This window comes from Lampetra fluviatilis, chromosome 4 (assembly GCF_964198595.1).
Source record: "Lampetra fluviatilis chromosome 4, kcLamFluv1.1, whole genome shotgun sequence".
In the NCBI taxonomy this organism is placed as follows: domain Eukaryota; kingdom Metazoa; phylum Chordata; class Hyperoartia; order Petromyzontiformes; family Petromyzontidae; genus Lampetra; species Lampetra fluviatilis.
Genome location: NC_136278.1, coordinates 20,009,509 through 20,037,347, shown reverse-complemented (window position 1 = coordinate 20,037,347; position 27,839 = coordinate 20,009,509). Strand labels below are relative to the sequence as shown.

The 27,839-nt window shown below is 47.1% G+C and overlaps 1 protein-coding gene across 2 annotated transcripts; it reads left to right on the top strand.

The window, feature by feature from the left end:
- Positions 1-159: 159 nt before the first annotated feature.
- LOC144931320 (galactosylgalactosylxylosylprotein 3-beta-glucuronosyltransferase 2-like) lies at positions 160-27,839 on the top strand. Of its 2 annotated transcripts, XR_013636558.1 has the most exons (6): positions 160-1,122; positions 5,965-6,234; positions 9,838-9,982; positions 11,809-11,957; positions 15,041-15,186; positions 27,726-27,839. XR_013636558.1 is itself a non-coding variant. In XM_078855122.1 (5 exons), exons 1-5 carry the CDS (start codon positions 667-669, stop codon positions 15,125-15,127), a joined length of 1,107 nt encoding a protein of 368 aa, XP_078711248.1. In that variant the 5' UTR covers positions 160-666; the 3' UTR covers positions 15,128-15,439. The 2 variants fall into 2 exon arrangements, 1 of the variants encoding a protein (XP_078711248.1); XM_078855122.1 differs by lacking the exon at positions 27,726-27,839 and having other exon boundaries at positions 15,041-15,439.

Below are 27,839 nucleotides of genomic sequence, written 5' to 3'. Positions count from 1 at the left end.
GCTAGAGGGGGTGTGTGCGCGTGTACCCCTGCTTATGACACTCCCCGCCCCACTCCCCCACCCGCCACCTCCCCTTCCTTATCATATAAATTTACGAGGTCTCTCTCGCACTCGATGCATTTGCAAGGGGACTCCAGTCACACAGCTCCACCTACCGCACGCACCGTGGCAGGAGTAGGCGCAGAATGGGAGCGTTACAATAGAGCGGCGTGTGCGTGCGTGCGTGCGCACGTCCACGCGTACGCACGGCTTCTCTCGGCACCACGGCGCGGCGTATGAACTGTCGGTAGCATTGTGAGCCTAGTCCCAGAGTTCATTCATACACGTGTCGTGGCTGAATCGTCCGTATGACGTCGCTTCGCAAAACAAAAGCCGGAGACAAAGGCGTCCGCAGAACTTGGCTGATGAATGAATTGGACGGATACATCAATTAATCTACACTGTGGATGAATGGAGGCGACGATGAATGAACGAATGGATGGTAGGGTGGCAGAGTTAATTAATGAATGGGCGTGACGGAGGTGCACTTGGGCTCCAGTATCCTCTTCCGTGTGCCATGCCCACCAGCCCAGCTCAACCCCAGCTTCCACCTCTGTGTGATCTCCAGCCCATGCAGCAACATAAGCAGCAGGTGGTGGTCGTGTTACTGTTGCCGGCGGTCTCATCATGAGGTCCTACAGGTTCAGCCGCCTCCTCGCCGCTTTCCCCTGGCTCCTGGTCGCTCTGCTCGTGGCCGACTTCAATTTGAACCGAGCCGGACCCAGAACGCCCACGTCCTCGCCGACTGAGAGGATATTGCAGCAGCAGCAGCGGCACCTACAGCTGCAGAAGCTGCGGCCGCACGCACCGTCACCTCTCGCACGGCCCGCAGCAGCGGCGGTGGCAGGAGCAGTGCCGGCACGAGCAGCAGCAGCTTGGAGGCTTCGACCTCTATCGGTGCCGCAGCCGCCTCCCCCTCCTCCTGCACCTCCTCCTCTTCCCATTCACGCTGCAGCTGCGGCAGTGTTAGTATCAGCGGAAGCTCAAGGGACACCTGCAGCAGTGATCTACGTGGTGACGCCCACGTACGCACGGCCGGCTCAGAAGGCGGAGCTCACGAGGCTTGCGAACACGTTCAGACAGGTGAACCTCGCTGCCTTGCTGTCACTCACTCGCTTGTCTATGGACACACTAAGACAAAGATCCCCCGTATATAGCCTGAACTATTGGGGCAAGTGCTGCGGGCGAGCACCTATGAAGGCTGGCACACGAGGGCGTGGGCGGCCAGCACCACGTCCGACTGCCTTTGTCTTCCCAGTGACGATGTTTACTCATCGCACCAGGTATTTATTTGAGGTTGAGTCGACATAGGGGAGGCCCAGTACCGGTTCAGATAATCGTCACTGGTGCTGGCTGTGAGCGGGGAATCGAACTCAGGTGGCCGGGTTCGTACCGCAACACGCAACCGCACACACGCGCCAGCGTTTGGGAGGCTGCTGCTGCCGCCGGGGTGTAATGGTGAGCGGTCTGGATTAGCGAGCCGAACGGTTCTATTCGATTTACCCGCACGGCAGTTGAAGCAATTGACAAGTTTGTTAAGGCGATAAAATGTATCTTCCCCTTCCCTCTGTCCACCCAGCTGTAGTATGAATGGGGTATGCCGCAGTTGGTCGATGAGTGGAGGTCGCTTGTGGTAGGTGTAAGGTGTGGGTACTTTACACCTCTGGAGCTAAGCTCAAATGGAATGGGGAAACGCTGCAAACAGCAGCATGGACCGTGATTGGGACCACCGCGAGTCGCAGATCGCGAGAAATTACTGCGGCTCTGGGTGGCGCCATGGTGGCTAGGAGATGTTAACTCCCTCGCCTGATATGCAGGAGGTCGTGGGTTCGTTCCCGACCCGGACGCGTGCTGCTGTATATTTGGAGTTTGCGTCTCTCATCGTGGTCGCGTGGATTTTTCTCTGGGTCATCCGGTCTTTTCCTCCACATTTAAAATCAATGTCACGCGTTTAACCTATTTGTCTGCTTTAACTTTCCACACGATAAGCCACTTCTTTGAGCTATCACATATGACCAAATCGCTTTTGAAAAAAAGCTATATAGCTCAGTGGGCCTTATCTGGTGAAATAAAAAGTTTAGTTTAGTTTAAGCAGAGGAGAATCCGCTTTGCTCACGTGTATCTCTTTCCCCATTCCGTTCTAGTTAATCCAGTATAATACCTCATACGTGAAAGTTAAGCATCAACATGGTGAAGTATGCTCAAACAATTCGCCATGACCCAACACAGCGTGGGGAGGCCGTTATTGGCAAGGGGGGGCTGTCAATTTAAATAAAACCACCCCGCCTGAGTGTGCATCCCATGATCACTGTCATATGTGGCATGTGAGACTCCCCAACTTGCAAGGCAATGGGATGCAGTACAGGTGACTCTCGATTTACGAAAGGGATGCGTTCTTCCAAAAACACACGCGTGAAACGAAATGTTGTAAATCGAAATTCCTTTTCTAATTAGTTTATGACAAAAAATTATGGATGTGTTTCCTTCTCCTAATGTAAAAATATTGACCCACTTTTTGACGATACAAAACATGTTAACAAATAATATAATGTACGATTGAATAATAATTAATTACAAAGATAAATTCGTAACCATTTCTGGGAACTCACCAAAACATCCGCTGCATGTTGGAATGACTTGAGGAGGTGACATGGAGGCGTTACCGTTTCACTGTGACGCTGTCAAACGAGAAGCAACCTTCTCGTTTGATGATCTCGTGGCGCGTGCCAGAGTGAAATTTCATTAATGCGGAATTTAGATTTCGTAAATCAAAAAGTGTTCATAATTTACCAGGGCTACCTGTACATCTATTTCAGAATTAGTATTTATCGTGGAGGAATCCGATGAGCTACAAATCTCTTTTCACAGGTGCCCAGTGGAGGCAGGTCAGAACGTTACTTTGGTTACGGACCAAACAGGGCGGATGTTTGAGTGTTTTCCTCTCGTATGCGTGGGTTTTCTCCAGTCATTCCCATTTCCTTCAACGTATAGAAACTCAATGAGGATGTTGCAAAACATCCTAAGCAGGAGCATGTTGAAATACGAGTATTGAGACTCAGTGATGCCTTTGTATACTGTATAGAATAAGTAATTGTACATCACGGTACTGTATGTATTTTATACATTATTCGGCTTGGAGAAATGAAGATACGATGAGCTCTTGCTTTGGATCATTGGGGCTCAGAGTTTGCACTTAATGCTTGAGAATCTATTGTTTTTCTCCACAATATAATCTCAAGGATTTGGCAACATTGGCTCTTGGATGTGAATTATAATAATACGTACAAGTTGTCTGTTCTACTGACCTAGTTACAGATCATCTTGCGTATGTCACTTTCACAGCTCCTGTAGCAAAATGTGAAATCCAAATGATAGACACCCAGCGGATAAATGCCTGTCGCCTGAAGCATTGCCATGTAAACCCCTTTCCCGAGAGGCAATTTAAAATGCATTATTCCACTTTTAAAATCAGATACCTCCAAAATATATTTACAGATAGTATACGTGTGAATGTGTGGGGAGCAGTAGTGTAGCGGTTAGCACGCTGTGCTGCTGCCACCCGAGTTCAATTCCCGCTCATAACCAATAACAGTAACAAATACTTTAATCCGTCATGGGCCTCACCTAGGTCGACTCAGAACCAAATGAGTAGCTGGCGAGGTGTGTAAGACATTGGCACTGGGGATACAAAGGCGGCCGGGCGTTGTCTTGGTCATCCACCCTCTCGTGTGCCGTGCCGGCCTTCATAAGTGCTCGCTCACAGCACTTGCCCCAAGAGTCTGTTAAGGCTACACAGGGCATCGCTGTCTTTGTGTGTGTGTGACAGAGAGTATGAATGAATGGTTTTGTCATGAGGGAAGATGTACGTACCTACTTTAGGCTTGGCCACTTTTTAGCCTTCAACACTTCGAGGCTGTGTCAACAAAGCTTTTTACAGATAACACACGTTTAAAATAAATCGTCGTTTTCTGGACATAGTGTTGTAGTGGTGAGTGCACCGCAATCTGGACCTGGCAACCTGAGTTTGATTCCTGGCCACAGCGAGCATCAGTGGTCAGTAATATCTGAATCGGTCCTGCACCCCCTCCACCCACTGACCAGCGTGGTGAAGTATGGTCAAACAAAACACTTGTTTGGCCAACAGATATTTTATGAGACACTCTGATGGCAGCTTACTTGTTATACTGCCGTTTATAGGAAAGGATGAATTCAGTTTATATTTCATTGCAGTGTCGGTGGCTATCTCACTCAGTCTCTTCGTCATCCACCAACCCTACCCAAGTCGCGGGATTACAGGCGTGCATCACCTGGCAAATTGATTGCATCAAAAGAGTCGACCTTTTCAGAAACACTTTTGAACAACGAAATCAATGAGACAATCACACTTACATTAAATAATACACCAGAGTGCAGAGGTTAATACAATGAGAACCGTGTTGTGGGATGTGGTGGCCGTTATGCACTCCCCTGTACCTCTTCTACAAGGTTAGCAAAACAGAGTGAAACAACAAATCACAGTCAACCCAAACAAATTGAAATAATTTTTTTCTCATTGTCTATATTAGGCATTCCATCTTTATCTCACGTCACTACACTGGGAAATCAAGGTGTGAACTTTGAGCTGCAAATGTATCATCCCATGAGGGGGTTACAACCGCCTGCGATTCAAAGATGCTGCTGGGAATTCCTTTCACCCGGACTGCGTGGGGCGAGGGGTCACGGGGGGGGGTCTCTGAATTAATGCCACCCCGACATCTCCGTGTGTTCACTGCAAATTCAGTAATTGAGACTGGAGTGGAAGATGATGCAAATGCCATTTGCAATTAAAATTCGTAGCCTCTGCTACTTTTCCACGAGAACATGAATCCGTGCCCTGACCACTTTAAGTGTGCTGCGTGTGGTGGTGCTTCGCTCAAAGCAAACTCTGAGCGAGTGGACGGGTCAAATACCAGTCACAGGGTTGACTTGGCCTATCATCCATAACCTCGCTCGTTGAAAATTCTGTCTTATATGTGAAATGATAAACTCATTCTGTAGATCCTTTGATATATATATAAGCACATGTCGCGTGCATTGTGGAGAGCACGGAAGTTACGTTACAGATCCAAGTGCCTTCACAGGATCCCAGCATTGCCAGCACGGTCCTCTGACACATCAGGCACCCTCCCACGTGGCCACCTCAATGTTGATCTTTAAAAAAAAATACTATTTGGTTCACTTGTCTAAAGATCAAAAATGTAATTGTGCAGCCCTGCGATTACTGACAACTCCTGGCAGAAGGGCCTTGACTACGGGGATCTTAAGAGAGCGGGTATTCTGCCTACACTTTCACGCTGGCTAGACATCTTGGAAGAGCCGGGAGTACCCACGCTTTACCCCACCACGCACGACCTACCGATCGAGTGTAGTGGAGCATTCTATACTGCGAGGTGGACAAGTGTGGGGTGATTTGAGAAACTCGCCCGGAGTTTCAACTGCCGCGTCATTGAGATTGAGTTGAACTGACGACCTCTGGATATGCCAGTCCAGTGTGCTAATAACTACACCACATCTGCATGTCACAGCAGGCGCATTGAGATAACAAAATAAGTGAGTCGCAGTGAAGATGTTAGTTTGTCATGGGCGTACTGGGGGTAAGAAAGAGAAAATTCAGCCACACGTCAGACAACTTACATGGCTGATTGCACAATTACGACAATGAGCGATGACAAAAAAAAATGTACCTTGCTGCTCCAACTGGCACGCTGATAGATGGAATCGATCCGGCGACACTCTGGATTGCAAGTGCGGTACCCTGGCCGTTCACACCACGGAGATATCCACCCACTCTGTTCATTCGCCCAGATGAGTCCAGACAACCGTGCGTGCGATGCGCCCAAAACGTGACGACAGCCCCGCGTTTAAATTCCGGGCGCGCGACGGCAGGTGCCGTGGCTGCACTGGGTGCTCGTGGAGGACGCGCCGTCGCAGTCGCCCATGGTGCGCGCCCTGCTCGCGCGCTCCGGCGTGCCCGGCGCCACGCACCTGTGCGCCGTCACGCCGCGCCGCTACCGCCGCGCCGGGCTGCCCCGCGCCAGCGAGCAGCGCAACGAGGCGCTGCGCTGGCTGCGGGGCGAGGCGGCGCGCGGGCCCCTCCCCGCCGTCGTCTACTTCGCCGACGACGACAACACCTACAGCCTGGAACTCTTCCACGAGGTGAGGTCGTGGAGGTCGAGAAGTCATCGTCGTCGTGGCCCGTGCCATTGACGCCGCCTCGTCTCGACGCCGCTGCCGCTCCCACTTCCGTTAGATCCGGCCAGCGGTCGCAGTTGGCTCCCGCTCTCTGGAATGTCCACTTACGGCCTCGGCACAACCGGGCGTTCTTCACCGCCCACCCTCGCAGTCGATACGCCTGCATCGCACCCCACCACCACCACCTTTGCCACCCCAGCGTCGATGTGTTCACACACTGCACCGGATACTCATTTGAGGCTGATTCGATCTAAGGTAAATCCCAGGACGACTGCAGATGTCATTTACTGCTGTGTTGTGCATCGTGGTCAGCAATAAAACCTGCGTCGTCTCTATGATGGCAGAGCGATGCACACATGGGTGGGCATGGGCCTTGCCTAGGCAAAGGGGCCCAAGCACTGCGCTACGCATAGGGGAGTGGGGGGGACAACGACGCCGGGAAGGAGATCCCGGTTCATTCCTTGCACCAGGGCCCATGCCGACCACGCTACCCCACCTCCCCACACGTCAAACCTCGTTTGCCAAGATTGTGACGTCATGCATTCACTGCTGTGCCACCGCTCCCCACACACATTTAAAGGGTGGGCCACAAGTCAGAACACATAGGGTTATTAAGTCACGTAAATAAATTAAATCACGACGTTTCGGAGGCAACACAAGCCTCCGTCTTCAGGTGGAACCGTCACAGCAAAGTTACTGTATCAAGTGAAGAGAACTCTAAGAGACACGAGATTATATACAGGTTAAGGGGGGGGGAGCCAGGATGGGCCGTGGAAGCTTGTGTTGCCTCCGAAACGTCGTGATTTAATTTATTCATTTTCTTTTTTACCTAAGTGACTTTACCGACAAAACCAAAGAGTATGAACTCTTGCAGTCACGAAAACTTCAAATCTAGAATTTATTTAATTTGCTTGGAACACCGGCATTAAAAATGTAATATATTTTTTTTATTTCAGTTAATAATGAATCTGTTATCATAGATGACGTTAAAAAATGGGAAGAAAATTGACGAAAGACGAACGAGTTCAATTCGATTTTATGTACGCTAAAGAAAGCAGCTGCAATAAAAAAAAACACAATGCATTTCAACAGATAATTAATGCATTCATTGATGTTCATGAAAGTCAGTTTGATCATGTGTTAAAATAAATAAATAAATGAAATAACCCTATGTGTGCTGACTTGTGGGCCGCCCTGTACATGCATAAATTATATTTGGCAATTAATTTGATGCCACCCGAAATAAATTGCTGTCTTCCACGACTTATCCTCCTCTTCAAGGCATCAGATGTATCTGCCTGCATCTAGGGAGACAAAAATGCTTTAAAAATATGAAGAGAGTGCGCATTGGGGTTTAAATCATTTACACACGCCGCCTGTGCCAATTAGAACTTGGGCCATGATCAATTACTTGCCAGCGATATTTCTAAACAATTATTTTAATTGTTGTGCTGACGGGATTGGGGATTGTCAAACGAGTGTGTGATGGCACTTATCTTCATTGGTGGCCGCAAACCTATGATGGAAATTCCATATTTCCATGGTAAATAAAAAAAACCCACTGGTGTCATCCCACAAATTTGTACTGTATTGCATCAGTGGTGGAGCGTGTTTGGTATTCGCCCCGGTGAAATTAAGTAAATGGGGCCTCCTGTCCAATTTCTCTCCTCTTCGTAACCCGCAACGGAGGACATCTCCAGCCCGGTGCATCATAGGAACGTGGAATTTCCGCTACTGCCTGAACATGGCCTGTGCGGATGCGGATGGGCACCACCCCCACGTTTGTTTGAGTGGCGAAATGTGTTCGTGATTTATTTAAATACACGGGGCCCGTGCCGTTAAACTGCATCTCATCTTACGGTGTCCGCTTCTGCCACCTGCTGGTCAGCTCGAGAAAATTGTCGCGTGCTCACGTCCAAGGGCGCGTGCTTGGGGATGCCAACATTACAGATAAAGATCGAGTGAAAGAGTTCCATACCCATTGGAGCAGTGTTCATCTCCGTACAGCCCTGAACCAGTGTTGGGAAATTCTCGCTCATTGAGATGACCAGCATAGGAGATCTAGTCAAATAATAATAGTGCACCAATTCGGCTGTCCACACTGATATACAATCACTGTCAGACCACGTAGCTTTAGGAAGCTGTTGTGGCAGTCTCCATCTAAAGTGACTCAGTTTTCGTCCTGAATGTTTTCAAAACGAGTTCCTCTCAACAACGCACATTTTATACAACGCGCTCCCTGCACGAGCTGCTGCAACGCGGCGAGAGTTTCGGAATGAGAGCGACCTCCCCCAGTTTGACGCGGAATGTGAGGGTTACATCGTCACTCTGTCTCCACGATGACTCCCATACTGACACGGTTTTCTTGCTCGCATTCATTGTAACGGTGGCCTAAGGCAAGACGACCACAATGCACCTCTTCAGAAAATGCTGATGGTTGTTGCATAGCGCACAGCGCTTGTGTGCTTTTGCACGTCTACGTGTTGTTCGAAACTGTGACTTGCACTGGAAATTGGTGACCATACAATTACCACTAGACGCAGGCGAATATACGAATACAGGGACACAAACGAATGCACTTATTTTAAATTGCCAACTTGAAATGGCACTGTTGCTGTCTCATTGTATTTGCATTTCCCATGTGTGTCACCACATGCTAATGACAATGCTGCAGCTGTAACCTCCGATGGCGCCTTTGGAATTTGGTCAAATAATTAACACTGAGCACCGAGGGAATGCAGAGCAGCATCTGTTGCAGGCCAAAAATAAGCACAGGGACCCTGGGAATGTAATCGTAGCAAACCAACAGCGATCTTTATATATATGTTAATACGAGCTCTTATTCATTCGCATGTCAGTTTCTACTAATTGTTCAAGAGTAACATTGCAGATAATACAAAACATGCGAATTTGGTTGTAAGGCATTTTTATTTCAAAGATCAAAGAAGTCTCCATGCTCAAATGAGTACAGCGATGCTCATACCAGTTAGCGGCTCGGAGCCACTCGTGGAAATTACACATTCCTATGGTGGGGACAAGTTTCTCCAAATAAATTTTCCACAAAACAATACTCATTTATTGACCTCAGAGGGATGATCGGCTGATTCAGCTGCAGAGTAGAGAGTTGAACTCAACCGCCGTCCCACCACCATTATCGGCCATGATCTATCAACCGCTAGACGAAGGGCTCAACAAGCTGTTCACCGCCTCTCATGGTCACGCAATGCAACATAACAGTAGTTCACTCGGCCTAAAAATGAGCACCAGGAAAGATCTGGTCAACATCAGCCTACAACCCTGGCCTCAACCACCTCCTCGTTTAGCGTGCAATAGTGGCCATAGCATACACTCGCTAGAGCTGGATCCACGTGTGAGGAATCAGTTGCAGCATGCGTTAGTTGCATGCAAACGTCCAACTTGGGTTGCATGCAGCTGAGTCGCTGAGATGTTTGTATGCCCAGTATGGATGCGGAGCTTCGTTCGCACCGTGTACCTAGCCAAACCGCGCTAATCGGAGGTGTGCTCCCGGAATTGACGGCACTTTCGCACCTGTCCGTCGTCATGCAGATGCGGGATACGCGCAAGGTGTCCGTGTGGCCCGTGGGTCTGGTGGGCGGGCGGCGGTACGAGCGGCCCGTGGTGCGAGCGGGACGCGTGGTCGCCTGGTACACGGGCTGGCGGCCAGACCGGCCCTTTGCCACCGACATGGCCGGTAAGTCCACTGAAGGAAAATCGGTCGGACGTTTCATATTCAGTCTTACACGTAGGCTTTCGCGACCAATGTTATTTATAATAAAGGTTTTTGGGTTAGAGTGCGTAAATATAAATGTGTCGTAACCCATCCACCACCCGATACAGCCGGTAAGGTTTGTCACATAAACAACGTGCCAATCAGTTACTACTTCAGCCCACCGGTGTGTTGGAGAGTAATTGTAAATCTGGATTTACTCTCCAACACACCGGTGGGCTGAAGTAGAAACTAACTGGCGCGTTTTTTACGTGACTAACCTTACTCGCTGTGTAGGGTGGTCGAGGGTTACGGCACGTTTGATATTCGTTTGACATTCGCAACCAAAGCACTTTCCGACAAATCTGTGAAAACCCATAACAAATCATATAACTCTCTAACGCTATAACAATAACTCAAAGCACTTAGCTACACCATTTCAACTGGAATATAAAGGAAAGTACTTTTGAGAATATGCGACAAAACCTATTACTCTGTGTGGCTAAATGGTTTGTTTTTTTGCCATTAGTACGTTATAGTGTGCTATGATATTTGTTATAGGTTTTCACAGACTTTTGGTAGGATTCACGGTGAAACAAATGGCGCCACACATTTCCACAAGCGTTTTCCTTCATTTTCCAGTTGGAATGGTGTGGCCAAAGTGCTTTCGTTGCGATTGTCAAACGAATATCAAACGTCCGATCGATTTTCCTTCGGTGGTGAGTCCCACGTGGTCAGTGTCTCCCTTGCTCATCCTCAGCGGTGGTCCCGAGCTTTGGGATTTCACGGATAATGCCACGGAGTGGTTGAGGCGCCAGTCTTTCCATAAGGTGACTACTGTTGACCTCACGCAAAGTGGTATTGATTTTATTGACTCAGGAATATTGAAGGACTGAGCTGACTACCACACGCCCTGCCATACACTTACAATATACGAATTATTCATGAATATTACTTCTATCTAGGAGTTCTAATTTTATATACATATATATCCCTGCTCAAATAAATACATGTTTCAGTTGGCATTCAGTAGTAAACATTCCACATTCATCTGCTCGGGGCCATTACTTCCATAGGACAGTTGGCTGTTGACTTTCAGCAATATTTTACCATTTCATAAACAAGGCCACCCCTCCTAGTTAAACTTACTCTCGTGCTTTGTAAAAGCAGGAGGTATGTGAGTGTTTGTTCTTGTAAGTAGAGCAGTAGCGCAGTTGTTAGTACACTAAACTATAATCTTAGAGACCGAAGTTCAAATCTCGGACATAGCTAACATTAGTTGTGAATATCTGAACCTGCCCTAGGCCTCCCCTAGGTCTATGCAGCCTTAAATTAGTACCCGGTACAGTGTATAACATCAGCACTGGGGAGACAAACGCTATGTTGGCCTTAATATTAGATAACTGCCAACAGCACTTGTTCCAACAGCCTAAAGTCTATATGGATATCTATGTACGTATGTATGCACCTGTCCACAGTGAGCAATGGTAGTGTAGCGGTTAGCGCGCTGCACCGTGAACATAGCGACCCGAGTTCAATTCCCACTCACGGCGAACAACAACGACGATTATATGAATCGGTGTTGGGCCTCGACTCAGCCACAAATGAGTACTTGGTGCAATGCATAAATGTCACCACTCAGGAGACAAAGGGGGCCAGACGTGATGCTGGCCACTCACACCCCTCGTGTGCCGTACCGGCCTTCATAGGTGCTCGCTAGCAACACTTGCCCCAACAGTCTGTTAAAGCTTTGCGGGGGATATTTAGCTTCGTGTATTCATGTGCGCGTGTGTGTCCACGTGCGCATGCAGGCTTCGCTGTGAATCTGCAGGTGCTGCTGGAGAACCCCTTCGTGCAGTTTCGGCGCCGGGGTGGTCGCCCTGGGATGCAGGAGTCGGACTTTCTGCGTCAGATCACCACCATGCAGGAGCTGGAGCCCAAGGCTCGCAACTGCACCAAGGTGCAGAAGTTCAGCCATGTGCTCTGTGTCACCAGTGGAGGTCGAGTTCAGTTGATTGCTGCAGGAGGGTCCCGCTGAGCTCGAAAGCTCTGAATGCGGGATTCCTGTGTTGACAGCAGATGTGGTGGGGGGGGGGGGGGCGCCACGGTGGCGAGATGTTAACTACCTCTCCTGATATACAGGGGTCGTGAGTTCGATCCCTACCCTGACGCCTGTATATTTAACGTTTTAATATTGTCCCTGTGGTGACGTGGATTTCTCTCCAGGTCTTTCGGTTTTTCCCTCGACAATTAGAATCATGCGTTACGAGTATTTTGTGTGCTGTAAATTTCCACGTGATCAGCCACGTCATTGGGCTATTCATTTATATAGTAAAATAAAATAAAAATTGTTTAATATTCCATAAAGCAAACAGAGTTTCAAACAAAGTTACAGGATTTACGTAAAATCCAGGCGCATTTTTTAAAAGTACACACAAACAATACAAATCAGTGAGCAAACATGGTATGCATGGCAAGTGTCAGGACCAGTATTGCATGGAACATAAATTATCGTCTTATAAATAGAGCAATATGTACTACTCACAAAAAAAAAAATATTCATGGTAAGATAGAATCTTGCTATGCAACATATAACGAATGGCATCTTGTCAAAGAACAATGAAATTACCAACCCACCATCAGCCTATCAATTGTTGAAATTGAGATGAAGTATTCTGATGACTATTACGAGATTGTCCAATGAGGCTGTCCTTGTCTCTCGAGCTCTAATCTGGTTGAACAAAATGCACTTGAATCTTGAATATTGCAACATGCTCATATGATCAGGGAGAAGCATTAGAACAAGCAAATAACATGTTGGTTTTGTAAAGCATCTAAATGCAAAAGTAGTGCCTTGCCAGCACTGCTTCATTCAGTGAGACTATGAGAAAAATGCATACTAAACAATATCACAGCAACAGCCTGCATGGACCATATTTCAACTATTTGTTATACCAGGTAAAGCTCACTGAACCTATATAACCTTCGCATTATCAAATATGGTGGCACCCTTGCTTGCATGGCACATGTAGTGACTGTTACCGTGTGAGAAAATAAATGACAAATATGAAGGAGAGTATAAACTATAAAAACAATAAACTATTTTAATGTGACCAGGTAAGGCCCACTGTGCCTATATAGCTCTGTTTCAAAAACGACCTGGCCACAAATGTTAGTTTTAAAGAAGTGGCTTATCATGTGGAAATTTATAGCAGCCAAATACTCTAAATGCATGTTTGTAAATGTGGATGGAAAAACTGGACTCGGAGGAAAATGCACGCGACCATGGGGAGAACATGCAAACTTCTAATGTACACACGTCAGGGTCGCGATAGAACTCACGACCTCCTGTATACCAGGCGAGGTAGTTAACATCTCGCCACCGTGGTGCCTCACATTCCATATACATTTATTATCCCGGACATCCTCGCTGAGTCTCAATACATTTTATTCAGGGGGTCCTGCACTGGGACATTTGATCAATTCAATTTTTAACAACCTTTCTATTCAAGTATATGCACACTGCTTGCAGTGTAACAGTCAGGGCACTGCACTTGCGATCCAGAGTTCGATCTCCTGGCGCGGCAGTTTAAACAATGGGGCAAGGTGTGTCTTAAATCCACACCCTCCTCCCGCTCCCTTCTGTGTTCACCCAACAGTGTAAATGTGTACATCATGGTTAGTCAGCAAGCAGGCCGCATTTGGTGCGGTGTATGTATGTTGAACTTCAATCTCACCGTATGTAGCCAAGCGTGATATTTGGAGGTGCTAATCGGGTCTAGTGTGGGTACGCCCACCTAGTCCAAGACATCTGGCCAGCGTGGCAGAGTAGGCCAAGATGACCCAAGCAAGGAGCTTTCCTTGTATCGGAGGCCCTTCTGCCATCAGTGGTGTGAGCGAGCAATAGCTCTCTGTTGCCGTTTGCCTGCAGAGGAGGGGGCAATGCAATCGAGGTGCGTGCCCTTGCGGTTCGTCGAGCTCCGAGTGTGTGTCCTTGCGAGCTTTGTTTGCCTGCACCGGTTAACGGGGGTTCACATCACTTCATTTATTGAGGCACGACGAGGTCGCGAGGTCCCGCACTCTGTCGCCCTCATCCTCCCCGCATTTTGCGTTTTCCAATTTCTCTCTCGGGATTGGGCGAATGAATTTCTCTTGCCAATTTTCGCAAACAAGTGCCGCGTCTCTGAAGGTGGTGATTTGGCCAGAACGTCAATGTGCATTCTAACACAATGACTTTATCAGCAAGCGACACTGGCGTTTGCAATTGAAGATACATCTGAAGAACTATACTGTATATATACACCTTTATTGAACAATGTGGCAACCTTCAGGATTGAAATACTCTGTCTAAATATGTGTAATCAATTTTTTGCACGATTTTTGTTTTCATAATGTTACTTTTTAAGACTCAAGTCGAAGTAGAAAGTGTCTTCTGGCTCAAATTTATGGTGGGACTGTGTTTAAATTTTCAATCGTTTAGCATCAACTTACCATGTCATCATCGATTTCATCATCTTCGATATCGCCATCACCACCACCATCGCTATCACTATCACCATAATCATCATCGTCCCTCCGTAGTTGTTGATATGAGCATCACTAGGGGAGTCTGCACCACTCAGTTTGAACTCAACAGTGCCCAATGGATGGGCTATAGGAATATATAAAATTTACACCATTAGCTGCCCCAGTACTGCCGCCAAAAGAAAAGAGGACCTCCAAAGGTTAATCCCCATTCAAATCTTAAACTCTGTCCGGTGCAGTTAAAGTCTATAAAAAACAAACAAACATTGGCTTCTTCCTATTCTTGATACTGTATGAATACCTTTGACTGTTTGCGTTAGAGATTTCAAGGTATTTGTATAGGCTATGCATGTGTCACTTGTTACCCAGGACACTTTTGTCATTGAGATATTCCATCTCGAGGGATTAACCATGTAATATGTATTCTTTTTTATTCACTCTCACCCACCGTGTCAGTCTATCCATCTGCTCGTTCACCTGCTCTGCGTCTGTTGTCATCCTCTCTCCATCTCTCCGCAGGTGCTCGTGTGGCATACGCGCACCGAGAAGGTGAATCTGGCCAACGAGCCAAGCGGCCAGGGCGACAGCGTGGAGGTGGAGGTGTGAGCAGCTGCCGCCCTCCCGTGTTTGCAGTGGACATCACCCACGTTGCCCGTGTCTGCACAGTGAGCCCGCACTCCTCGTTGCTATTTCAGCTTACCGAGGACGCCAGGACTTTTCAGTTCAGTTCCTCAAGAAGCTCCCAGCACATGCGAGCGGCATTTCTGGCATCGTGATGAACAACTCGCAGTACTACTCGAAAACACACGTATTTTTTGGACAATCGCCGATTATATTACAAGTATGCTATTGTCAAGAGGTATTGGACACATCCATTGGAGTGGCGCTCAGACAATGGCAGCCATGAGAAGCACCTAAAGCCAGATGAGGTTGATGATAATACTATTATAGCCAACCATGGAGGTTGTCTATTGTAATAATATAATAATTTCAACTTGTAATGCACCACATATTATTTGTTCACTCTCATAGAGAGAGAACGACTCAGAGGGGCGAAGGACCACAGATGAGCAAGAAGGCTGCCACGCGGTGAGCTGGCTCTAAGAATTCTCCAAGCTCTGTGGTCCTCTATAAATGAAGGTGTTATCAACCAATTAATGCGCGTTTACATATGGGAGGAAACCGGAGCAAATGAAGAAAACCCATTCGTGGCGAGGGGAAAACACTATCTAATTCAGATGGAGTCGGTGGAGTCCACATTTTTGCTGTACTGCATTCTTGTGGTTGAGCCAGCGAATAGCACCTCCTCAATAACTGCGACAAGGGAGTTTCACAACATTTGTGCAGTGATCCACCAAACATCGCCTCCATAGTGCTGGATTACAGGCATGCACCACCGTCGCCTGGCTGTCCAACAGCTGAGAGACCTGGCAAAAGGAAAGAAGTGATGGAGAATTGTGGAGGCCTCAACAGCCATTGGTGATAACGACTTCTTAGCCTCCAACTTACTTATGCTGTGGAGATACAGCTTTCTGAATGGAGTCAGCAGAACCTTGCATCATGTATCAGAACCGATTAAGTCACATGTTGAGTGTTTTACCAAGCAGAACTTATTCGGGCTTGTCAATCAGAAATTTAACCTAATAGGAAGTACCCGGCGTTGCCCGGGTGAAAAAGACACACACACACATATCGACTTAGACACATTCAGACATCGACACACACACACAAACACATCTACTTACACACAACAACCGCCATTCGCCGCTAAGTGGCGGTGACGTCACCACGATGCTTGTGCCAGGCTATGTGCACCTTGAGGCCACGTGAAGTGTCGAACGCCCGCTGGCAGGAGGTCACGGGGCAGACCCAGGTGCCACGGACTGAGACGACTGGCTGATGCACCACCTGTGCCCCCGACTGTGCCAACTTGCTGTGCTTTAGCCACCCGGCGCTCCGCTAGTTGTTGTGAGCGTCGCTCCTCCGCCCTCCGTTGTTGTTGGAGGGCAAATGCCTCCAACTGCCCAGAGGCGTCTTTCACGAGCTTCCTCCACAGAGGCTGATCTTGACACCGCTGGTACCAGTCATCGGCAAGTCCACTCAGCTCCACATCCTCCTGCACCACATCACTCCATCTCTCCTCCAACCCATGCTGCACCCATTTAGCCCCCTCTATCTGGCCGAACAAGGCATGCGGTGACTGGGCATGCGGGCTACATGACCCAGCCAACGCAGCCTTGCCTGCCGGAGGAGCTCACCGATGGGACTTTGCCCAGATCTTTCAAGAATTTGGGAGCTCCTCACACAATCCAGCCTGGTTAAACCCAGGATGGATCGTAGGCAGGGCAGCCTAAATGTTTCCAATCGGTGAAGATGCTCCATTAGGGGGGTCCACGTTTCGCAAGCATAGAGAAGGGAGGGAATGACTGCGGCCGAGAAGACTTGAAGCTTCGTGCGGAGCGACAGACCAGGTAGCTTCCACAAAGCGTTATGCAACCGATGAAAATATAATTCCGCTCAACTGATTCTGAGTGAGACCTCTCTCTCCACTCTCTCCACAACTGCCCCATAACCGATTGGGAGTTGTGGGGGTGGAGTGCCTGATGGTACAAAATACCCAGGCAGGTGCTTAGTTTTGGTGGGGCTGATGGTAAGGCCCCACCTCTTAGTGGCATGCTCCAGTTTCAGCAGCAGTGCCTCCAACTCCTCCTCTGAGTGAGCAGCAATTACCAAATAATCGGCATACATAACGTGGTTGACCAATAGGGAGCCATCCCTTGACCGCACCCGGGCATCGATCAGCCTCCCATTGTATCTGTACCAGATGGAAATTTCTCTGGTACAGCCATCAAAGGCTTCACGAACTACGTGGTCGAAAAAGATGTTAAATAATGTGGGAGCCAGAGGACATCCCTGTCGCACCCCAAGGTGAACAGGGAATGGCTCCGACTCCTGGCCACATACTTTTATCCCGGGCCCGCTCACCATCATGAAGGTCCTTAATGATCGTGAGCAGAGGGTCAGGGACACCCCGAAAGCACGAAGAACAACCCACAACCCAGGTCTACTGATGGTATCATAGGCCTTGACCAGGTCAATAAAGCAGATATGTAGTTCTTGTTGGAACTCCTTACATCTCTGCTGTAGCAAACGGAAAGAAAATATGGCATCTGTAAAACCACATTGGGGCTCCGCAAGCCTCTCCTCAGCGTGCCTGGCATGGCGATGTTGAATAATTCTTGCCAGGACCTTTCCCGGCACACTGAGGAGTGAGATGCCCCTGTAGTTGTTACAGTCTGTGCGGTCCCCCTTCTTAAAGAGTCTGTGCGGTCCCCCTTCTTAAAGAGGGGGACCACAAGGGCATCCTTCCAATCCTGCGGAACCCGTCCAGTGTTCCAGACTGTTGTTATGATGTCATGTAGGGCAGTCTGTGCACATACGCCACCCTCCCTCAGCATTTCGCTTGGGAGATCATCTCTGCCCAGTGCCTTTCCTGGTCTCAGACTCTGGATCGCCTTTAGTACTTCCTCAACAGATGACACCTCAGCCAGCCACTCACATGGGGTGACTTCTTCCTCCAATATTTGGGGCACCGCAGCCTCAGCAGGGTCATTCCCACTTTTTCCCATGAGGTTTTCCATGTCGAGGGAGTTCCCCTCCCCAGGACTACACAGACATGCTCAGCAAATCTGCAAACCTCTTCCTGGGGGTCGCAGATTGGATCACCCTTTTTTCCCCTAATGACGGTAATAGATGTGGTGCTGCAGGTTACTTTTTTGATGGAGATAAATAGGGATTTGTGATCGCGGGCCATTGAGGCAGACTCCATCTCCTCAGCAACCCGCTACCACCACCCATCCTTGCAGCGCCTCACGGTTCTCCGAACCTCCGAGCGAAGGCTGTGGTAAGCCTGCTCATTCTCTGACGTGGGATGCTATAGACGATTAGAGTGGGCCTGTCGCTTTTTCTCAGCCATCCTGAACACCTTCTCTGTTAGCCAGAGTATCTGGGGAGGTCTGGACCACGTACCCAAAGCAGCCATTGCAGCTGCCTGAGTTACAGTCCTAAACTTCGCCCATTTACCCTCGACATCTGGAGGAGTGGGGGACGATGCCAACTCCAGGTGCAAGCGATGATGTAATTCTTGCTTGCAACTTTCATCAGCTAGCTGAGACCAGGCCACCTTAGGTTTGAATGGGGTCCCAGATCAGCTCCTCGGTAGGTCCTGGTGTCAAGGACATGGGCCCGCATCCGCTGTTCCATCACTATGAAGTCCAGCAGATGTTCTTGCTTGGAGCCGGCATGCATGTTGTGTGGATGCTTCGATGCCAGAACAGCGTGTTGGTAATTACAAGCCTATGGGCTGCACAAAAATCTAGCAGCCTCCTACCGTTGTTATTGAGCTGATCTAGCCCATGCCTTCCAATCACTCCAGACCAGGTGACCAACTCGGGAATTTAAGTCACCCAACAAGATGACTCTATCCCGAGGGGCCACTTTACCTAGCACCTGTGACAGGAGGTCATAGAAGGCATCTGACTCATCGGCCTTGCCTGCATCCCTCCATGGATGTTTGTCTTCGGTGTGGGCATAAAAAACTACGACCACCACTCCTCGCCTCCGGTTGATGGGAAGGCGAGCACAAAGTAGCCTGGGGCTTACAGCTTCCCACACCTCACCGCCATGCTCCCACGCCCCCTTCATTCTTTTGTTCAGAAGAAGAGCCACCCCCTGTTGTTTGGTAGTCTCCTGCCCCGAGTAGAGGACTGTCCACCCCTCATGGTGGCAGGAGCCATAGCCGGTCCACCGGACCTCCTGAATACCACAAAGATCCAGGCGGTACCATTCCAGCTCCCGACAGAGGAGTGGCAGCCTCTCCTCCGCAGTGAGCTTTCAAACATTTCACGTGGCCATTGGTAGTGGCTTTTTGTGGATTTTTTTAGGAGCCCCGAAGGTAAAGATTAATTCTCCTGGCTCCGCCAAATAGGGTTTGGCCAGGAGACGTCATAGACACCTGTTCCCTCGGGGCCTCCGGCACAAGCACACCTGTTCCCTCGGGGCCTGGTAATTTATTGAAGGTTGAGGGGTTACCAGCCCCTCGCACCCATCCAGAGCCCTCATTTAGCCGCTGTGGTGGTTACAAATGCACTGAGGGAAAAGGCCAATCGGAATTGCCCCCCCCCCCACATCACTGTCCACGACAACGTTGCCCGTCCGTCACCACGAGGAGGTAGGGGGTTGTTTTGCCACACACACACATGGACTCAAACACACACATCGACTCACACACACACATCGACTCACACACGCACACACATAGCGTCTGACACACACACACACACAAGGACTTACACACACAGACATCGACTTACACACACACATTTGAACTTTTCTATTTACTAACTCAGTTAGTAAAGATTAGTTTTCTATGTACGTAATGTTAGGGAAAAAAACAATGAAGAGGGAAAATTAAAACAATTATTAATGCACCTTTGAGGATCAGCACACTGTAATCAAAGGTGAAGGTCATACTTAACTTATATGATATACCTTTGCCTTGTAATGAATGCTATGATTCATAAGTAAATGGTTAATGGTATAAAACGATCTAAGTATTTGTACTGTAGTCTTTATTACTGTTGTTTTTAATAGTACTGTAGTAAGGCGCTTGGGGAAGCACAGACGGTCTATAATTTGTAATAGATAAATCGGGTAAATGAGAAGGTAGGTAGGGCAGGTCATGGCCATGGCGAAATAAGAACAGCGAGCGGGCGATGCCGCAAACAACCGCTGGCAGCCAGACCGCCGATAGGACACTTGGCAGGCATGGAGGCAGGCAGGAGACTTGGGGATGGAGCGATGAGATGTGGGACGGCGAGGAAGCCACGCTGCATGAGCGCCATCACCAACAGTCGCCGGCAGCCAGGCCGCTGAAATGGTGGCCGGCAGGCGCGGGTGCAGGAAGGAGATCTGGGAAGGAAAGCGATATGAAGGCCGCACAGGGCAGCAAGGTGTGGGCGCGGCTCAGTGAGCACCCGCCGACAGCCGAACTGCCCCCCAGCAGGCATGGGGTAAAGCAGCACACGTGGGAGGGGAGTCGCGCCCCCAACCAAAGCAAGAGCCTCTCCAAAGTAGTGAAACACAAAACAGGGCCTCTCCAAAACAAAGAAACTACCACTTATTGCTGAGCCGCACCCTGCTATCAAAGAGCCTCTTTGTAAACAATGTTTCTGGTCTTGCCTGCTGGCGCAAAGTAATGTAAATATTTATCATTGCCTACACGAGAGCATCCGACATAAAGTTGGCAATGAGAAAAGCACGGAGTTGACAAATTAAGTCCCACCACTTTTAAAGATTGTCCTCGCGCCTTGTTAATCGACATTGCAAAGCTGAGCTGGATGGGGAGAAAAACGTCTTCACCTTTTGAATTGCCTGTAATGATTGTAGCTTCGATAACATTTGAATGTAATTCTTTGACAATTAACCTTATGCCATTGTATAGTCTAGGTGGGTCCAAGTTTCTCAATAGAAAGACAGGTGCCCCAATTTTTAGTAGATAGTTGTGTGGAGGAACACCCAGGAGCAGCAGAGATTTCAAGAATTCAACTCGATAGTGAACAATTTGATCATGGTCCAACACCGAGTCAATAGATTTGTAGGACTTGCTCTCTCCAGGTAATTTGTGCAACAGCATGGAATTGATTCTGTGAACAGCATCATATCTTGGAGCCAAAATGGCCATCTCCCGTAGCCAGATAACATCTTGAAAGTGTTGTTGCATGTTTGGGTACACTTTTTCCTCCAGTTCCTGTTCCGAAGTGGAAAGGATGCCTTTAGACATGGTGATAAGTCCATCTGTGCCATCAGCAACAATACTGCTATTTCCAATGTCAAGAAGAGCTCCAGCAAAGTTCCCTGCCTCTTGGTCTCCATGGAGATATACACGCATGTTTGTAGTTAGTCTCAGTTTTATCACGTGCCTCCAGAGGAATGATGACTTGATGCAGGAATTTAACTCATCAGCTTTGGTTCCTCGAAGTAGAACAGGTAATGTTTGTTCGAAGTCACCAGCCATGAGAAAAGTTACACCACCCATAATCCTGGAATTGTCGCGGAGGTCCTGCAAAGTTGTGTTGGCAGCCTCAAATGCTCCCTTGTGGGACATGGTGCATTCATCCCACACTATGAATTCACATTTTCTTGGTTCTTTCGGTAAAGTCACGTAGAAGGGAAATAATAAAATAATAAAAATATTATAGAATATTATTTTATTATATTATTATATAATATTATTTAATTATATTATTATTATTTTATTGTTTTATTTTTATTATTTTATTACTTCCCTTCTACGTGACTTTACCGAAAGAACCAAGAAGATGAATCCCTGCAGTCACGAAAGCTTTAAATCGAAATTTATTAATTCACACTTAAGCAGGACCTGTGCAAGGGCAGTCCCCTTTGAAATATTGCAAACAGGGTTTTCTTGTCGGGATAGATCAAATGGAAGCTTAAATGTGGAATGGGCAGTTCTTCCTCCAGTAAGCAGAGTTGCCGCAATCCCCGATGATGCCACAGCCCTCCTTAGCAAGGAGCAGGTTGAGAACAAAGGTCTTCCCAGTACCACCAGGTGCATCAAGGGAAAATATGCCTCCATTTTTAGTCTCAATGTCTTCCAATATTTTCTTGTAGGCTTCTCTTTGTGCATCCATCAGCTTTGGCTCATTTTCCTCAATAAATTTAAGAAGCTCTAATCCATCATAGGATATTTCACCGAGGATCTCTTGAGCAAGGGCATGCAGGTTGTCCCCGTAGGGTGTTGGTAGTCCGATAGACGTGAGGTCTTTTTCACCAATGGAGTGAAGTTTGTCCTCAAGGAGGATGAGGGCCTGGTTAAAAATGACATCAGAAAAGGTAACGTCGAGGTTTGGATTTTCTCGTTGAGCTCTGTGGAGGATGTCCTCACTCATGCCCTCTTTGTATTTTTGCCAGAGTCCCATGGGGTTAGATGGGCTACAAACTTGAATAATTAAGCAGAAGAGCAATCTCAGTTGAGGTCTTCGAAAGATTTGGGCTCTTTGACAACATGAAGATGCATTCAAAGAAAATAGCACTCCGGATTGTTGGAATGAACTGTATCAACTTTTCCTAATGCATCAGATTCACCGTCACCAGCACGTCGCTTCCATTGTTTTTTAGCAGTCCATATATAGTAGGAGGGAACTTCATGTTAGAGCAGGTTGACAGCAAATGGGTCACTTTTGGCACAACCAAAGAACGCCATCAGGGTAGTATCTTTTGGAGCCAGGGCTTGTTGTTGGGAATTTCCTTTGGTGAAGTAGATACGTTGACCATTTTCGAAGTGAACTGCCAAATGGACGATTGTGGGGTAACACTCATGGATGGGGAAGCCAACAATTCTCCAAATGGCCTCATTGCTGCTGATGTATCTTCCTTGAACAAAAAGTTTATCCTCATCCACACTTTGCCCCTCTTTTTGTAAGGCAAAGACAGCCATGTCAGAGCCTTTGTTGATGTATTTGCAAACATATTAGATGGCTTTCACAGATTTAGACTTAAACTTTCGTGACTGCAGGAATTCATATTATTGGTTCTTTCGGTAATGTCACGTAGATAGAAAACAAGCAATATCATTTTCAAGCAAAAAACCCACGACGTTTCGATTGCAACACAAGCGGTCTTCTCCACCTGAAGAAAACCGCTTGTGTTGCGATCGAAACGTCGTGGGTTGTTGCTTTTAATTTAAATTTTTGTTTTCTATCTACGTGACATAACCGAAAGAACCAAGAGTATAGGCTTTCACAGAATTGCAGAATTACACTTTAATGTGGGCCTCGCAGATCTTGCACAGAAGAGGGCAGTATGGAGCGATCCACTGGTTGTCAACCTTCATTTCAGAGTTAGTGCCAGGTCTGAGCGTTGTTTCAAATCCACCATCCTCAGTATTTCTGCGACGATATAAAGGATAGCCATGATGCCCTGACTGAGTGACTTTCAAGAAGTTTCGTGGATACTTATTGGTACACTTGTGGTCTTGCATACATGGCGAATTTGGATTTAACTCCCCACATGGGCCATGGACAATTTCCTTGCAGACCACATCAAATAGAGCAGGGTCTTTATGGGGGTTAGGTCGCTCAGCACTGATAAATGTGTCAATGTTACTCGCATACATTTTTCCCTCATCCATAGCAAAATGTGAGCATGAGGTAGACCACGTTTTTGCCACTCAATGGTGTGCAAGTTACATCTTGTCTTTGCAAACACGTCGCCTTCCTTAGTCGTAATAAGCTTCATGAGTTCATCAACTTTGAGTTTAAAGACCCTTGCAATGATGTCATGTCTGTCTGTTAGCTTTTGGTTTGGATAAAGCTCAACCTGGATCTCCTTCTATTTAGGATTGCAAGTGTAGGTGACAAAGAGATCGGGCCTGCCATATTGCCTGATGTACGTCATGGCATCCTGAGTCTTCTAATGCATGTATCTTGGTCCACCTGTGAAGGATGAAGGCAACATAACTAATCTCCCTATATTCTGAGCGTTTGAATCTCCTTCAGTATTGATAGAGTCCCTGAGATGAGCATACCTGTCTATACACAGGCGTTTTTATTCAGTTGAATGTAAAGAAGGTGCTCACTCTCAAATTTGGCATACTAATCAACAACATACAGGTGAAAGAGGTTGGCGCACCGTAATATGTGGTTTCCTCCTTCTCTGTCCATGATCATGAAGGAATAGAAGTCTTTAAAGACAGTTTTGTGAGGATGTCTTTGTCCTGTAGCTTTGATAATTTGAGGAATCTGGACGTGGTACCCATCTTGGCCTTGCCACAGTGTAATGGGGTATTGTAGGGCATCATATGCTCTGTTTGTCTCAGGAATTCGTTTGATGATGTTGTCTTGGTATCGAAGCACAATGTCTCTCTTACCATGTTCCTCACCCACCATAAGAACAAACTCATAATGGTTCGTGGTGTAAAGTCCTGCTCACAATCGGAAAATTTCTGAGGCAAAAGACACAATGGCTGTACTTTGTTGTCGTAGCGAAATGAAATAGAGCAGTGAGTATGCAGGGGAAGAAAGCGTGTTACATAGTGTATATCTGCTGTAATGAAACATCTTGTTTATAAAATTTGCGGAGAGCGGAAGTGAAAAACAAATGTAAACAAAGTAATAATAGTTTGTGACTTAAAGTCCTGCTCGCAACAGGAAAGTTTGTGGGAAAAAAAGATGCATTGGCTGGACTTTGTTGTCTTAAGCAAATTAAATGTAACAGCTAGTACGCAGGTAAAAAAACATGTTACATTGTGTATATTTACTGTCATAAAACATTGGTTAATGTGTACACTGTATTATGAAAAACAGTAATAGAAATGAGAGAACTAACATAGATGTATGTTTGAAGGGAGCTGGAAATTCGTGTGTATTACCTAGCTCAGTGTCCACACAAAAGAGAAATGGCCCCTCACCCCCACCGAACGCGTGTGAGTTGGTATGTTCGAGTGCGCTAGCTAATTAATAACCGAAAACAGCACTAAATCGCTAATTAAACTACCTGAAAGGTGACGGACGCAGAATCGGAATAGCGCTGGCTCAGCATGGGGCTTATGGCGTGGTACTTGGCTACTATTTTTGTATGTAAACCCCACGGTTTGCGAGCCAAATCCTTCACAAGTTTGGGCCACACACACAGACAGACAAACAATGACATGTATAGGTTAAAAAGAAGATTAGCGGGAAGTACTAAGCTATTGTGAAAGCCCGGTGGCCCGTTTTTCTGTCCATTTCTCCAACAACAAAATTATGAGAGGCTTGCAGAAGTCAAAAAAGTAATAGAAAGTGGGGGGTAAATAGTTGATATAAAAGGTTTCCGAAAATTGTCGACCCCCCCTTTAAAAAAAATTTGTACCCACGCATAGGTATATATACGTACACACCCTACATAAAACAAAGTAAGTAGTATTTATTGACTCTGTAGTTGTATCTACTGACTGTACAGTAGTATCTACTGAGCGAATAGTAGCTACTGACTGTATAGTAGGATTTACTGACTGTAGCAACTACTGACCGTAGTAGTATCTACTGGCCCTACAGTACTATCTACTGACTGTAGTATTAACTACTGACCATAGTAGTATCTACCGACTCGATAGTAGCAACTACTAACTCTATAGTAGTGTAATGACAGTGTGGAATGATAGCTTACTAATGGACGGGCTAATGATGATTAATGAGACAAGCATTGACAGGGTCACGTGAGGATAAGTAGCAGCGCAAGCGGAGACTTGGGGCTGCTTGGTGTGGGGAACTGCCGTCGTCGTCGCCTTTGATCGGGTCATCTCAATTGTCTGCAAGTTGTCTTGAGACTGGAAGCTATGTTGTCTCAGAATAGAGTTGTGTCGATACCCAAGTGTACGGAGTCACTCACGGTTAGGTGTTGAGTTGTCATTAGACTTTATTCTTAATAAATATACAGAAGACAAGATGGCGTGGTATATAATGACGATAGTAGTAACTACTAACTCTATAGCAGTATCTACTGACTGTATAGTAGTGGTGTGTTATTATTGAGGCACACACACTATTTTTTTAGGCAACACGTTTAATAAACGACTACACTAATCACTGAGTTCTACAGTTAAGTGTGGCTATACTGTTAATTGACTGTTCACTATGTGTGTGTGAGTTTGCTGAACAAACGGGCCAGCCAGCATATACGCTGCCTGACCCACGATCCTAAGTTAAGACTCCACGTGAATGAGGAGCGAAGAGCGATGAGTTGATCCCCACGAACGAGCCCCGAATCCCCGAACGCGATCCCCATTTATCCCTTGGCCCCGGCCCCGCCCCTTGCTGTATCAAGGATGGTGCCCCAGCTTCCGGCCACGTGTCCTTAACTCGTGCAATCGGACACCGCTTCCGGTCACTTGCCCTTAGCTAGTCCAATCGAGGCCCGCTTCCGGTCACATGACCTTAGCTCGTCCAATCGGGGCACCCGGCGCTCCTCCAGCACTGTGGCTGGCGCGACCCACAGAGACATCTGTGTCTCTACACTTACAGTAGTGGCTGTATTCACGACACTACACTAGCGTCTACTGACTGTATTGCAGTATCTACTGATTGTAGTAGTATTTACTGACCATAGTGGTAAATACTGACTGTTTTAGTATCTACTAACTCTATATAGCAGTATCTACCAACTCTATAGCAGTATTGACTATCACTGCAGCAGTGCATACCGACTGTGGTGGTACCTGCTATCACTACAGCAGTACATACCGACTGTAGTGGTACCTGCTATCACTGTAGCTGTGCATACCGACTGTGGTGGAACCTGCTATCACAAACGTAATCATTGAGGGTTAAATGTACGGATCAATGAGGAGAACATCTCCAGGAGTACTGTGTTGATAATTACAAGCATAAGAGTTCGAATATTAGTGTTATGTTTTTGGTTAGAAATAAAAATTGCTTAACACAGAAGTGTCTGAGTGGTGCCTTTCTAAGTTCATGCATACTAATCTTAATTATGAGAACTGTATCCTGCGGTGAGATTTGAATTTGGAGACCTGACATGAACACACTAAGACATAATCAGTAAATGTTAAAGCGAGAATCATTGTATTATCCAGATTGATAATACGACCCTAGACAACAAAGCAGAGCCTAAATATCAAAACTGCATATATTAGCATAATTGCATGCATTTGCGAAACTTAATACAATTACAACTTCCTTATTAGCACAATTGATGTACTTAATTACACAAATTAGCATAAATTCGGATAATTATGCATTTTTCCATTTTCGTAAATTTTTTATTATTTTTATTAATTTTTCAAGACCCAACATATACAACACCCCCCACCATCCCCCTGCCCGCTCTACAATAATACTATCTGAGCGCTATAATATTAGTATCTACCGACCCTATAGTAGTAAGTGCACACACTGGAGTGGGGACAAGAAGAGGTTTCCCCTTTTTTCTGGCAAAAAAAGAGGGGAAAGCCTATTCTCATATTTTGGTACTGACAAAGGCGGTCCCATGATGTAACTGCTCACCCTGAGCTCTCATTACTCTGATAATGCTTGTCTTTGAGCTGTACGCCTTTTGGCCTCCTCTGGTCTAACACCGTTTTTAGACTAGGCTCAAAAGAAAGCTGTCTCTGGTGTGGACCAATCAGATTCAAAGACAACGCAGGAGCGTCTCCTCGGCAGAGAGATGCGGGAGCCACTGCCTCTTGCGGGGCCACCGAGGCCGGACGCACGCCCAGTGCCTCATCCCTCATCCTTCGAGC

What these genes read in the sequence shown, in the direction of transcription:
- LOC144931320 (XM_078855122.1), top strand. Translation starts at nt 667, where the DNA reads ATGAGGTCCTACAGGTTCAGCCGCCTCCTCGCCGCTTTCCCCTGGCTC. An exon ending in CTTTGCCACCGACATGGCCG is followed by an intron (nt 9,983 to 11,808) that starts GTAAGTCCACTG and finishes GTGCGCATGCAG; the next exon opens with GCTTCGCTGTGAATCTGCAG. An exon ending in AGGCTCGCAACTGCACCAAG is followed by an intron (nt 11,958 to 15,040) that starts GTGCAGAAGTTC and finishes ATCTCTCCGCAG; the next exon opens with GTGCTCGTGTGGCATACGCG.